This window comes from Piliocolobus tephrosceles, chromosome 1 (assembly GCF_002776525.5).
Source record: "Piliocolobus tephrosceles isolate RC106 chromosome 1, ASM277652v3, whole genome shotgun sequence".
NCBI lineage: Eukaryota > Metazoa > Chordata > Mammalia > Primates > Cercopithecidae > Piliocolobus > Piliocolobus tephrosceles.
Genome location: NC_045434.1, coordinates 97686938 through 97698509, shown reverse-complemented (window position 1 = coordinate 97698509; position 11572 = coordinate 97686938). Strand labels below are relative to the sequence as shown.

Genomic DNA, 11572 nt, shown 5'->3' with positions numbered 1-11572 from the left:
ATTTTTAGTAGAGACGGGGTTTCACCATGTTGGCCAGGCTGGTTTCAAACTCCTGATCTCAAGAGATCCACCCACCTCGGCTTCCCAAAGTGCTAGGATTACAGGCGTGAGCCACTGTGCCCGGCCCCAAGGATATTTTTGAAAGACTCACTTTGTATTAAATGTCTTCCTTTGATATTGATCTAACCTCTTTCTTCCTATTTTTTGCTGCGTTCTTAGCATTATGAATATTTAGTGACTATCTGTGATTATCTCTATGCATGATCACATTTCCTATTCTGTAGATAAAAAGAAAATGCCATGGAAAGCCTTTCTGCCTGGGTCAAAAGTTGGCTTTAGCTCCTCGGATTACATTCAATAGTAAGATTCTTCTTTTGCTAAGATCCTCTAGCAAACCATCAAATCTCTTTGGATCTTTTTCTTTCTTTCTTTTTTCTTTTTTTTTGAGATGGAGTCTTGCTCTGTCACCCAGGCAAAAGTGTAGTGGCACAGTCTCAGCTCACTGCAGCCTCTGCCTCCTGGGTTCAAGCGATTCTTCTGCCTCAGCCTCCTGAGTAGCTGGGATTATGGGTGCGTGCTCGGCTAATTTTTGTATTTTTAGTAGAAGACAGGGTTTCACCATGTTGGCCAGGATGGTCTCGAACTCCTGACCTCAAGTGATCCGCCCACCGTGGCTTCTCAAAGTGCTGTGATTACAGGCGTGAGCCACTGTGCCTGGCCTGGATCTTTTTCTTAACCCCCTACTGCATCTTTGAGATCATGTCTTCTCCCTTTCTCATGGGTCTGCCTTGCCCCTGCTGCTCAAATGTTCATTGTCCACAGATTCCTGGCTCCCTTGGCAGCCTCCCCAGTTCACTGAGCCATTGGGCTAGTCAGGCTTTGTCCATGCCCATAGGCTTTCTGTTCTTGCAGTTGCAGAGCATGGCACAGTTAAGAGGGCACGCCCTGGAGTCAGACTGGCTTAGGTTTGAATCCTGCTTCTGATGCTTACTACCTTTGAAACTTTGAATAATAATGTAACTTTCTGAGCACCAGTTTTCTCATCTGTAAACTGGAGATAATAGTAGTCTCTATCTTACTGAATTATTGTGAGGATCCTTTCAGTCATCCAACACGTATTTATTAATTGCCTAATGTGTGTCAGATGTTTTAGGTGCTAAGGATAAAGGCGTTGAACAAAAGAAATAGAGTCCCTGTCTTCATGGAACTTATACTGGAGGAGTCAAACAAAAGCATAAATAAACAACAACAAAATACATGTTTATCTTTCTAAATATTACATCTAGTTGTCTTTCTATCTAAATTTAAGGTAATGAGTATTTATGAACAAAAACAAAGAGAATAGAGAAAGAGGTGCCAGAAAGTAATTATTTGAGGTCCTCTGTGAGGATCTTACTGAGGATGTAGTATTTAAGGAGTGATCTGAATGAAGGGACAAAGCTAAGTATATGAATAACTAGGGAAGAGTGTTCCTGGCAGAAGGGCCATCAAGAATAAAGGCCCTGCAGTGGGATGAACAGAGACTACACAAATAAAATTTTGGCATAGTTATGGCACAAAATGAGCTGCGGTTAATGCTCTTATAATCACTACTACTATAACTGTCATTAATGACACTGTTAGAGTCATAATAAAGGGGCTGCAATATGGTTTGGGCAAGAATTGACTTCTGACCATTATTCTGAGATCCTGGCACAGGTTGTAAGAGTTGGTGTCTTTCTCTCTCCCTGCCCATTACATTCTGTCCATGATGGTTTCTGATGTCTACTACTCAGGTGAATTTCAAGGATTGCGTCCACTTTACCCCCACCCCTTAAAGAGAGCACCCAGGACAAAGCTCTGCATGAAGTACAGATTGTGAATTGGTGTTGACTCTTGGGCCCCTAACCCACTATCTCCTTCCTTCCTCCATCCCATCAGATCGAGAGTGGCCTGATTTTGGTCTGGAACAGAAAAAGCAGAAGTGCCCCTGAGGATCTGGGTCTTCATAGACTCACAGGCCCTTCCCTGCCCTGGACAAACCCTTGTGGCTCTTAGGGTGGGATCAGCGTGAGGAAGGAGGCTCCTACTATAGTTTCTTGTAGGTTATTTCGCAACCTAACTTCTTCCCCTCTCGTTTTCTCCACGGACGTCATTTGCTCCCAGACCATTTCCCTCCCATCCCTGACACTTGCTATCTCTTTGTTGTTTCCCCTACAAGCCAAGTTCTGCCACAGCACACATTGCAATATCACAATTTAGGAGGGAGGCAAGTATAAAGTATAGAAATCTGAATTATGGAAGAGATTTCTTTTTTTCATAAAGAAATGCAACTTTATTATTTTCAAGTACATAGGTAGTACCTCAAACTAATGTCTTACAAAAGGTCACCAATAAAGATCCTGTAGATGTTTCTTTAACAAATACATAAAGATTGATGATAATTAGCCCATGCACTTGCTGCTTCTAAAAGGATATTTCTAAAGTGCCTGAAAAGTATTGTTTTCGGTAGACTAAACATGCCACCTCTAGCAATATTGTTTATACTCTTAATTTACTAAACAAATGCCATTTTTGATTGTGCAAAGATAAACTTTTGTCCACAGTTAGTAATCTCCAATTAATCGGACCCAAATTAATATGGTCTCCCACTTAGATTCCCAGGCCCAAGGCAATGACTCCCTTACTTCCAGGTGCTTCTGATAAAGCTAAATTCCAGTGCAATGAAATGACAGCATTTGGGAGGTGGTTTATGGGTCTGACCCAATGCTTGTCTTTTGTGCTTCCTTCCTGTCTGCCTTAGGTCTCCCATTTTCCTCAGATGTCTCTCTCACTTGCATGACTTATCTAGGTCTCTCTCTACAGGACATTCCCAGTGCCTTCTAAGCCAGGCTTAGAGAATGGGCAAAGCTGCCTGCAGAGCAAAAATGTTAGATAGGGAGTAAGGGAAAGAAAGATATCTCCTGTGGGAACCTGAAACCAACTCTCCAGCCCAGGGAAAGTGGGCACAATGATCGTCGGTGTGAAGGGCATTTGCCTGGAGGGAATAGCCCTGCCACCTAAGACGTCAAAAGCAATTTTTTTTTTTTTTTTTGAGATGGAGTCTTGCCCTTTCACCCAGGCTGGAGTGCAAAGGCATGATCTCAGCTCACTACAACCTCTGCCTCCCAGGTTCAAGCAATTCTGCCTCAGCCTCCTGAGTAGCTGGGATTACAGGCATGCGCCACCATGCCTGGCTAATTTTTTTGTATTTTTAGTAGAGACAGGGTTTCATCATGTTGGCCAGGCTGGCCTCGAACTCCTGACCTCATGATCCACCTGCCTCAGCCTCCCAAAGTGCTGGGATTACAGGCGTGAGCCACCGCGCCTGGCAAAAGCAAATCTCGTAATATTTTTCCTCTTGTCCAAAGGTTCTGATCATGTTCATGACCTAAGCTTGTCCCTGGAAGCATACATGTCCCTGCCCTGGGAGACAGGAAGGTTCTGGGAATTTCTCCACCCTGATTCTAGCCAATGGCTAGGGAACTCCCCTTCTAGGGTTGCCTTGGCAGTGCCAGGGAATGATGCAGGTTCATCAGGATAGGCATGAAGAGAAAGGGAACGGAAGGGGTTGGGAAAAAACTTGTGGCCATCCCTCTCAGAACAGCATGGAGCTCTGAGGACTTAGTATTACAGAAGGTGAGGTGTTATTAACTACATGAATGACATCTGGGCCTTGTGGACCAAGAGGACCCCTAACCAAGGGTCAGCGGGGAATTCTGTGGCACACAGGTGTGGCGTTTCTGGAAGCTCTTGATTGCCTTCTGGTCCTGCCTTTGCTGCTACTCTGATGAGATCTGAGTTTGTTCTGCCAGTGGGGTATTCTAAAAGGCAGGACATAGAGCTGGAGTCCATGACATCTATCTGGAGACTCAAGACACGTCAAATGTCTTGTCATTGGCACTACCTCGCTTCCTTTGTTGTTTCCTTCCTCCAGCCAGCACTACCCCCACCTCCCACCTGTCTGCCCAGCTCTCCCTGCAGGTCCCTTACCAGCCTTGACTGGGAGACAAGTCAGCCTTTTCCAGCCTCAGGCTCTTGCACTCACCCGAAGAACCTTTTGTGATTGCAAGGTCTGAAGAGGAAGCCAGGAATAGAGTCCTGCAGGAAGCCAGCGGGGGTGGAAGTGGGAAGTGGAGTGAAGCTGGGGTGATCTGAGAGGGCTTCCTTCTGGTTTAGACAGGTTCCTGCCTTTGGATGCTGATCTATTACAGTAGGAGGTGGGATTGAAGGGATGGGAGTGGGGAGGGTGGGGTAACCCTTAATTCCTCAGAAAAAATAGACAACATAGTGGAGTGGGATAGAAAAGGATCTGGTGGGGGACTCTAACGTAGTGTCTAATCTGATTGTTCACAGTTAGGTCTATGGGGTCATCACTCCAATTTATTTACCCCGCAACTTAGCCTGCTGAGTTGCCTCATTATCTCTCCCCAAATCTTGCCACCCAACACCACCCGTTATTTCCATCCCTCTCCATCACCACAACACCTCCAGAGCTCCCCATCTTTCTGTGCCTGGTTCTTCTTCCAATGGGGTCAGTAGTATGTCTCCTTCTCCACCCAGCCTGTTAGAGAGATTGGGAGTGGAGATTGCAGTGTGAACTTAAAAGAAGGCAAGATATCAATATCCTAGGGACTTGGGTCTTTGAGGCCAGGTAGAAGGAGAAGCCTGGTGAAGGGCACTGAGGAAAGTGGCTTAGGAAGGTGAAAGGAGGCCAGGAGCAGTGGCTCACGCCTATAATCCCAGCACATTGGGAGGTCGAGGCAGGTGGAGATCGAGACTCCTGGCTAACACAGTGAAACCCTTTCTCTACTAAAAATACAAAAAATTAGTTGGGCGTGGAGGCATGTGCCTGCAATCCCAGCTACTCTGGAGGCTGAGGCAAGATAATTGCTTGAACCCAGGAGGTGGAGGTTGCAGTGAGCCAAGATCGCGCCACTGCTCTACACTCCTGGCTAGGGGACAGAGTGACACTCTGTCTCAAAAAAAAAAAAAAAAAAAAGGAAGGTGCAAGGGAGGAGAGGCAGGTCCAGTAAGCTGAGGCCATAGGTCAAAGGAAGGGAGGGTGAGCCTGCCTTTAGGGGAGACTTGTATTTAGCACAGTGGAGGCTGGGGCAGAGTAGGTCGGGGGTGAAAATGCAAATGCCACAGGGCCTCTTCAGGTAACGAATGAGAGTCTAAGGGAGCAGCTGTCCATTATTGCTGTGCAGAGGTGTGAACATGGGGTTAACAGCTCTTCTGATTCTTCAGGAGAAGTCGAATTCAGATTTTATGTGAAAGACCCCAAATTTTCTATACTGGACCAATTAATCCCCCCTCCTCCCCACACACAAAAAATATGGGACAGGTCAAACCAAACAGTATTCCTGGACAGTATTTGGTTTGTAAGCCACCATATTTTAACCTCTACTAAGTGATAAAAAAACTCTTATAGGAAAACCAATAACTTGTCGGTTGATGCATGGGGATCAGGAGGCCTGGGTTCTAGTACCAGTCCTGCTATTCTTTGCTTTGCGATCCTGACCAGATTCACCTCTGAGCCTCCTCTATCTGTAAAATATGGAGGTGGGACTAGGTGACCTGGAAAGGCCCTTCTAATTCTGATGTTCTGTAGTTTCAGGTGGAAAGTGGAGGGCCTCGGAGACCAACTATGAGTTAGGCGGGACTTAGAATCTGACAGGAAGAGGGCAGAGACAACACATTCGAAAGAGTCAGGGCTCCTGGGACCTGGGACCCCAGGATCTGAGGGTGTTGAGGAACAGGAGCAGGAACCAGTAGTGGGAGTGGAGTCTGTGTATGGTCCTGGAGGGAGGAGCTGGTGGAGGGGCTTGCACTTTGCTGGGCGTGATGTGGAGGGGCTTACCACCAGGATACCGCCGCAGGATAAGCTTTCGGACCTCGTCATAGATGAAGATGAGGAGGCTATAGGGGAAGGCGCAGAACCACCAGGTGACTCTGAAAGCAATGGAGGAGAGTGTCAGGAGCATCAGAGGTCAGCTTGGCGGCCATCACATAAAGGAGCATTCAAACCGATCAGAACTTGGATCCTGGAGGAGGCTGAAGGCCACCTATATGACTACTCAGGCTGCCCGAAAGAGACACTCACTTGAGCGGGTACATGCGGAGGGCTACACCCATGCCTGGGCAGTAAGAGAGAAAGGCAGCCAACGCCGTCTCCTCCAGGAGCCCAAAAATCAGGATCTTGTTCCTGAAAGGCAAAGAAAGGAGGGTGGTAGGTGAAGGGGGATCAAGGAGGCAGAGATCCTGGGATACCCCTGGGGTGCAAGGGAAAGATGAGAGAGAATTCTAAATGACATAATCCCATGTCTTCTTCCAACATCCTCTTCTCATGCTTTATGTAACCAAAGGAAGATGTTATTTGTTTTTCTGCTTACTGAGTTTACCTCCGAATGTTGTCTATTGCACGTATATTCATTCATTAAATAATTGTTTCTAGGTGTTGGGTGACGTGTTCTGTACTGGAGACACGGTGGTCAACATAGGGCCTGTCTCATGATCCTGTTATTGCTCCAGGCATAGGGCCCGTGAAAGTGTCATCTCCCGAGCAAGATGCTTGAAAGCTCCTTCAGTGCAGGGCCCATGTGTGTCTTCTACCGTCTCAGCATCTCCCACAGTTCCTGGCGGTGGTTTCATCATAGATATTGAATTCAGAGAATGTAAAGGGGATGCTCACTGCATAATAAGTGGTTAATATATGTTCACTGTATCAGAATTGAAAAGCAGGATAGAATAAGGAGGTTCTGAGGGCAGTTTCTGCAGTCAGACAGGTGGCATCTATTCCCAATTCTGCCATTGACTAGTTTTTGGGTTGCAGGCAATGTTGAATTTCTCTGAGCCTCATGTTCCTTCTCTATAAAATGGAGATTTTACATTTTTATCATAGGATTGCTGGGAAAATTAAGGGAGATAACATGTGAAAAGCTCTGAGACATGGAAAATGTTAGTCATATTGTTATTCCACTTTTTTTTTTCTTTTTTTTTTGAGACAGAGTCTTACTCTGTTGCCCAGGCCGCACAATCACAGCTCACTGTAATCCCCACCTCCTGGGCTCAAGTGATCCTCTTGCCTCAGCCTCTCCAGTAGCTGGAATTACAGGTGTGCACCACCATACTCTGCTAATTTTTGTATTTTTTGTAGAGATAGAGTTTCACCATGCACCCAGGCTAGTACCAAACTCTTGGGCTCAAGTGATTCTCCTGTCTCGGCCTCCCGAAGTGCTGGGATTACAGGTGTGAACCACTGTGCCCTGCTACTTCATCTTTTGTATTCTTACACAGGGTACCTCTTTTTGGTTCAGGCCACTGATTTCCAAATTTTCACTCACTAAAGACCTCCTTATTTTCTTCTGTAAAGGCCACATTTAATTGTTTGTCTCTCAAGCTATATTTGTGAATAAGTATTGAATACATTTTCCCATTTAAAATTAATTAGAACTATCCATGGCTTCCAAACAGAACTGTGGATCAGCATTCGATCACTACTTCATGATATGTGCTCTTGGCTTTTGCCTAAGAATGACACATTAGTAAGTCTGGTTGCCTTCTCATAGGTGGGTGCTTTATTTTCATAAAGCTTTTCAAAATAAGACAAATAGCATCTCTGAGGATCCCCAGTGGCCCAGGGACCTAAGGTGAGGCCTGCGGTGGTATTAGTACTCTTCCTCCGTACCCAGCCCGACTTTCATTGGCTGTTTTTCCCATCTGCCTCTAACATGTGCTGGATGTAGCCAGTGTGGCCATGTTCCCATCTTCTTGTGTCATCCACGCAGTGCATAGCAAGTCCCAGGTTCCAGAACTATATCCAATTTCTTAAGACTCTCTGCTCCTTGTTCTCTTCAAACTGCATTTTTTCCCATTAGTATTTTTAGCTTACTGGAATCTCCTTCCTTCATATTACCTTTATTTATCTAACAGGCTTTTCACTTTGTTCTCCCTTGGACCTTAAATGTTATTAATTTCACTTTGGCATCTTCTCCCCACCCTCCCCAGCCCCAAACTAAGAAACTGTAACAAGCTCATGTGAAGAATTGTGGCCATTGTTTATGGTAGGAGAAAATAAAAGAAACCAGCATGAAACCCTCAGCGCTCAACCACCACCCATACTAGAATCACAGTCATTATTGAGTTCCCAACAGTGCCAGACGGTGTGAGCACAGAAATGTTGGGTAATAGCCAGGGCTGGGCTTTAGAGATAGGTCTGGTGAACCCTTACCATCTTGGTGACCTTGGGCACATCATTTAACCTGTCTGGGGCCTCTTATCCATGAAGTGTAAACAGTAATACCCACCTCATAGAGCTATCATGGGGCTAAACAATGTGTTAAGCACTTAGCACAGTGCCTGGCACGTTGTAACTCACACTGCAAGAAGGCACTGAACTGGATCCTCGGCAGCATGTGGCCTCTAGAACCACAGTGCAAGTGCTATAAACTAGGCTGCCTGTGGAAAGCCAGGGGTGGGCAAAAAAGACATTGAATTTGGGGATGGGCAAAGGATAGGAGCAGGTGGCACTCAAGTAGGAGATGGGGGAAAGGAGGGCGGGAGGGAGGGAGAGAAGGAAGGTGGAGAGAGACAATAACAAAATGCAAAATTAGGAGCTTGAAGCATGGCTTCTCTCTTCTATATGAAACCTATCTATGGATATACAGATGGAAGATTAAAATCTGATGCCCTCCTTGTAACTCTGGGCCAGGGCTGAGTGGGAAGCCTGGCCTGTGTGGGTTGGTGAGTGTGCCCGGAGCCGGGGTGGGCAGGTGCTGTGGGGTGGGCACTCACTTCATGCCCTGCTGGAAGACTGAGTTGCGGCGGGTCTTGCAGATGATGAGGTCAGCCCACTGCACCACCACGATGCTGGCAAAGAATGCCGTGTGGCACGTGAACTCCACCACCTTCCGCTGCTCATAGGTCTGGAGGGAGGGTGGACAGAGAGAGATGTAAGTGTCGGAGGAAAGGGTAAGACCAGAAGGTAGCAAGGTTTCTCCTGATCCACCCCTAGCCCCAGTCCCTATTGGCCACTACTGGCCACTCCTGCCAGGCATTCAGCTCCGCACACCTTCACACATGTGCACTGCACTTACACAGTGCCACTCACCCACTCCTGTCCATAGCTGTCCTCCAGATCGTTCATGGTCCGGTCATCCCAGTCAAGGCGGATTCCCAGTAGCCGTGATGGCAGGAAACCGTTCTCTGCCAGGATCACAAAGTAGGTGAAGAAGCCACCCAGTGCCTGGATCATCCCTGTGGGTAGAGGGGCAAAGGCAGGGGTAGGGTCAGAGCAGGAAACAGAAGGGGCACAGCCCCTCAGGGCCAGAGATGGAGGTCCCTGACCCTTGGGTAGCTGGCCCCTGTCCTGGAATTTTGCTTGGGGCTCATTCCTCTGAAAGCTGGGAAAAGAATCCTCTTGGGTTCCCTCCCGAGCCCCAGGGCTTGGCGCACCGATCTGTCCATAGGCCATGCTGATGAGCCTCTCATTCACCAGCTTGTCTGTCTGGGAGTTCCGCGGCTGCCGCTTCATGATGTCACTCTCAGCTGCCTCATAGGCCAAGGAGATGGCAGGAACCTGTGTGGGGTAGGAAGCGGGGCAGGGAGGACATTTGAAGGGGTGTAGGAGACGACAGGAGCAATTGATCTCCGACAGTGAAGATCTTTGACACAGTTTAAAAAGCATGTATTCAGACCCCATTGTCTTCCAGGCCTGTGCGTGTCTCCTGTAACTCCCACAGCTGGGACCGCTGCCCCAGTGCACCCCTTCCCCCTGCCACTGTGCCATCATGATTGCCTTGCCTGTCCCCTCCTCCACCACCTGTGCTCACCATATCCGTGCCCAGGTCAATGCAGAGGATGGTCACAGTGCCCAGAGGCAGGGGGATGTTGGCAATGATGAACAGCAGGAAGGGGGTGATCTCCGGGATGTTGCTGGTCAGGGTGTAGGCGATGGATTTCTTCAGGTTGTCAAAGATCAGGCGGCCTGTGGGGAGATTCTGAGGGCATCAGGGAGGTCAGAGGGACTCTTCCCCACCCCCAGCCCCTGAAGCATGGCTGCCGGTCTTCCCAAGAGAGGAAGATTTTGTGTTCGAGGGACGCTAAAGAAGGCTGGGCTGCCTAAAGTCATGGAATGATTCTTCAACTGGAGTAAAGGGACGGGGAACAGAGGTGCTGGCTTCAGTATCCTGCGAACCATCCCAGCCTATGCAGCCTCCTCACCCTCCTCCACCCCCGTGACGATGGAGGCAAAGTTGTCGTCCAGCAGGATCATGTCGGCTGCCTGCTTAGAGACGTCAGAGCCAGAGATGCCCATGGCAATGCCAATGTCAGCCTTCTTCAGCGCAGGGGAATCGTTCACCCCATCACCCGTCACGGCCACAATGGCTCCCTGGAGGGAAGACAGCCAGCACTTGAGGACGAAACCCCTGCCCAAGCCTGGCCCCTCACCCTTCACTACATGTTTATCTTGGCCTTGTCCCTGCCTCCCCGGTTCCTGCCTGTCATCTGCCTCCCATGGCTGTGCTCACCTGCCTCTGACATCCCTCCACAATGATGAGCTTCTGCTGGGGAGACGTCCGAGCAAAGACAATCTCCGTGTGGTTCTTGAGGATCTCATCGAGCTGCTCCGATGTCATGTCCTTCAGGTCAGAGCCGTGCACCACACACGCCTTGGCTTCTCTGGAGGGTGGGTGGGGGCAGAGACTGCTGACCCCTGGCACCTGTACCAGCCCCTCCTGCCCCCTGCCTCTCCTCACCACCACGGCCTGCAAGCTCCCTGCTGAGCCTGCTTCCCCTGTTGCTTCAGTTCTCCTCTCCTCAGTACTCACTTCCCCCATTTCTCTTTGAGGATGGGACTCTAAATCCTCACCATGGAATCATCGCAGTCGTAAGTGCAGTTTGCTAGGCCCTGGGCTAGTTTCTTTACTCACATCCCACTCCTACAGCAGTGGAGATGGCATCCTAATTTTGTGGTGAGAAAATGGAGGCTCCGGATGGGAATGTGACATCTCCAAGGTTACAAGGGAATTCAGTGGCACAGCCTGGACACAAGCTCAGGGCTGAGGAACCGGTCACAGTAGTGTCAGAGGTAAGACCTATAAAGGTCCCAGAAATGCGGTCCAAATACCCCCAGGGGACACCCAAGCCTTCTGTGCAAGAGGACGTGTTGATAGGGGGAACAGGGGCTTCCTGCAGAGGCCTCACCTGGGATTGACTTGACTCACGGGAATGTTGAGCCGGGCTGCAATGTCCTCCACAGTCTCGTTACCCTCTGATATGATGCCCACACCTTTGGCAATGGCCTTAGCTGTGATAGGGTGATCCCCGGTTACCATGATCACCTAGTGGGAAGGAGAGGAGACAAAAGGAAAGCAGTATTAAGGGTTTATCCCCCTCCTATTCCTCTCCCAAAGTAAGAGAAAGCTAGATAGTGAGATGTCTGGGGCTGGCAGATCCCAGCCCCGAAATAATGGCGTGTGTGTGTGTTGAGGGGGCGGGGCTGTGTGTGTGTGTGTATGTGTGTGTGGGGTGTGTGTGTGGGGGACGTGTG

The 11572-nt window shown here is 48.6% G+C and overlaps 1 protein-coding gene across 3 annotated transcripts in view; it reads right to left on the bottom strand.

Moving 5' to 3' along the window:
* Positions 1-2290: 2290 nt before the first annotated feature.
* Positions 2291-11572, bottom strand: part of ATP1A2 (ATPase Na+/K+ transporting subunit alpha 2) — a 28693-nt gene continuing 19411 nt past the window's right edge. For 2 of the 3 annotated variants that reach the window (XM_023214221.2, XM_023214222.2), the window contains 10 exons: positions 11227-11363; positions 10551-10701; positions 10243-10411; positions 9852-10006; positions 9475-9598; positions 9131-9276; positions 8815-8945; positions 6125-6226; positions 5882-5973; positions 4412-4582 (listed from right to left, as the gene is read on the bottom strand). In XM_023214221.2, the coding sequence (XP_023069989.1) occupies positions 4554-4582; positions 5882-5973; positions 6125-6226; positions 8815-8945; positions 9131-9276; positions 9475-9598; positions 9852-10006; positions 10243-10411; positions 10551-10701; positions 11227-11363 (1236 nt within the window). In that variant the 3' untranslated portion in view covers positions 4412-4553. Of the gene's footprint in view, positions 4583-5881; positions 5974-6124; positions 6227-8814; positions 8946-9130; positions 9277-9474; positions 9599-9851; positions 10007-10242; positions 10412-10550; positions 10702-11226; positions 11364-11572 lie in introns of all 3 variants that reach the window. The other variant, XM_023214220.3, reaches the window with a different exon arrangement.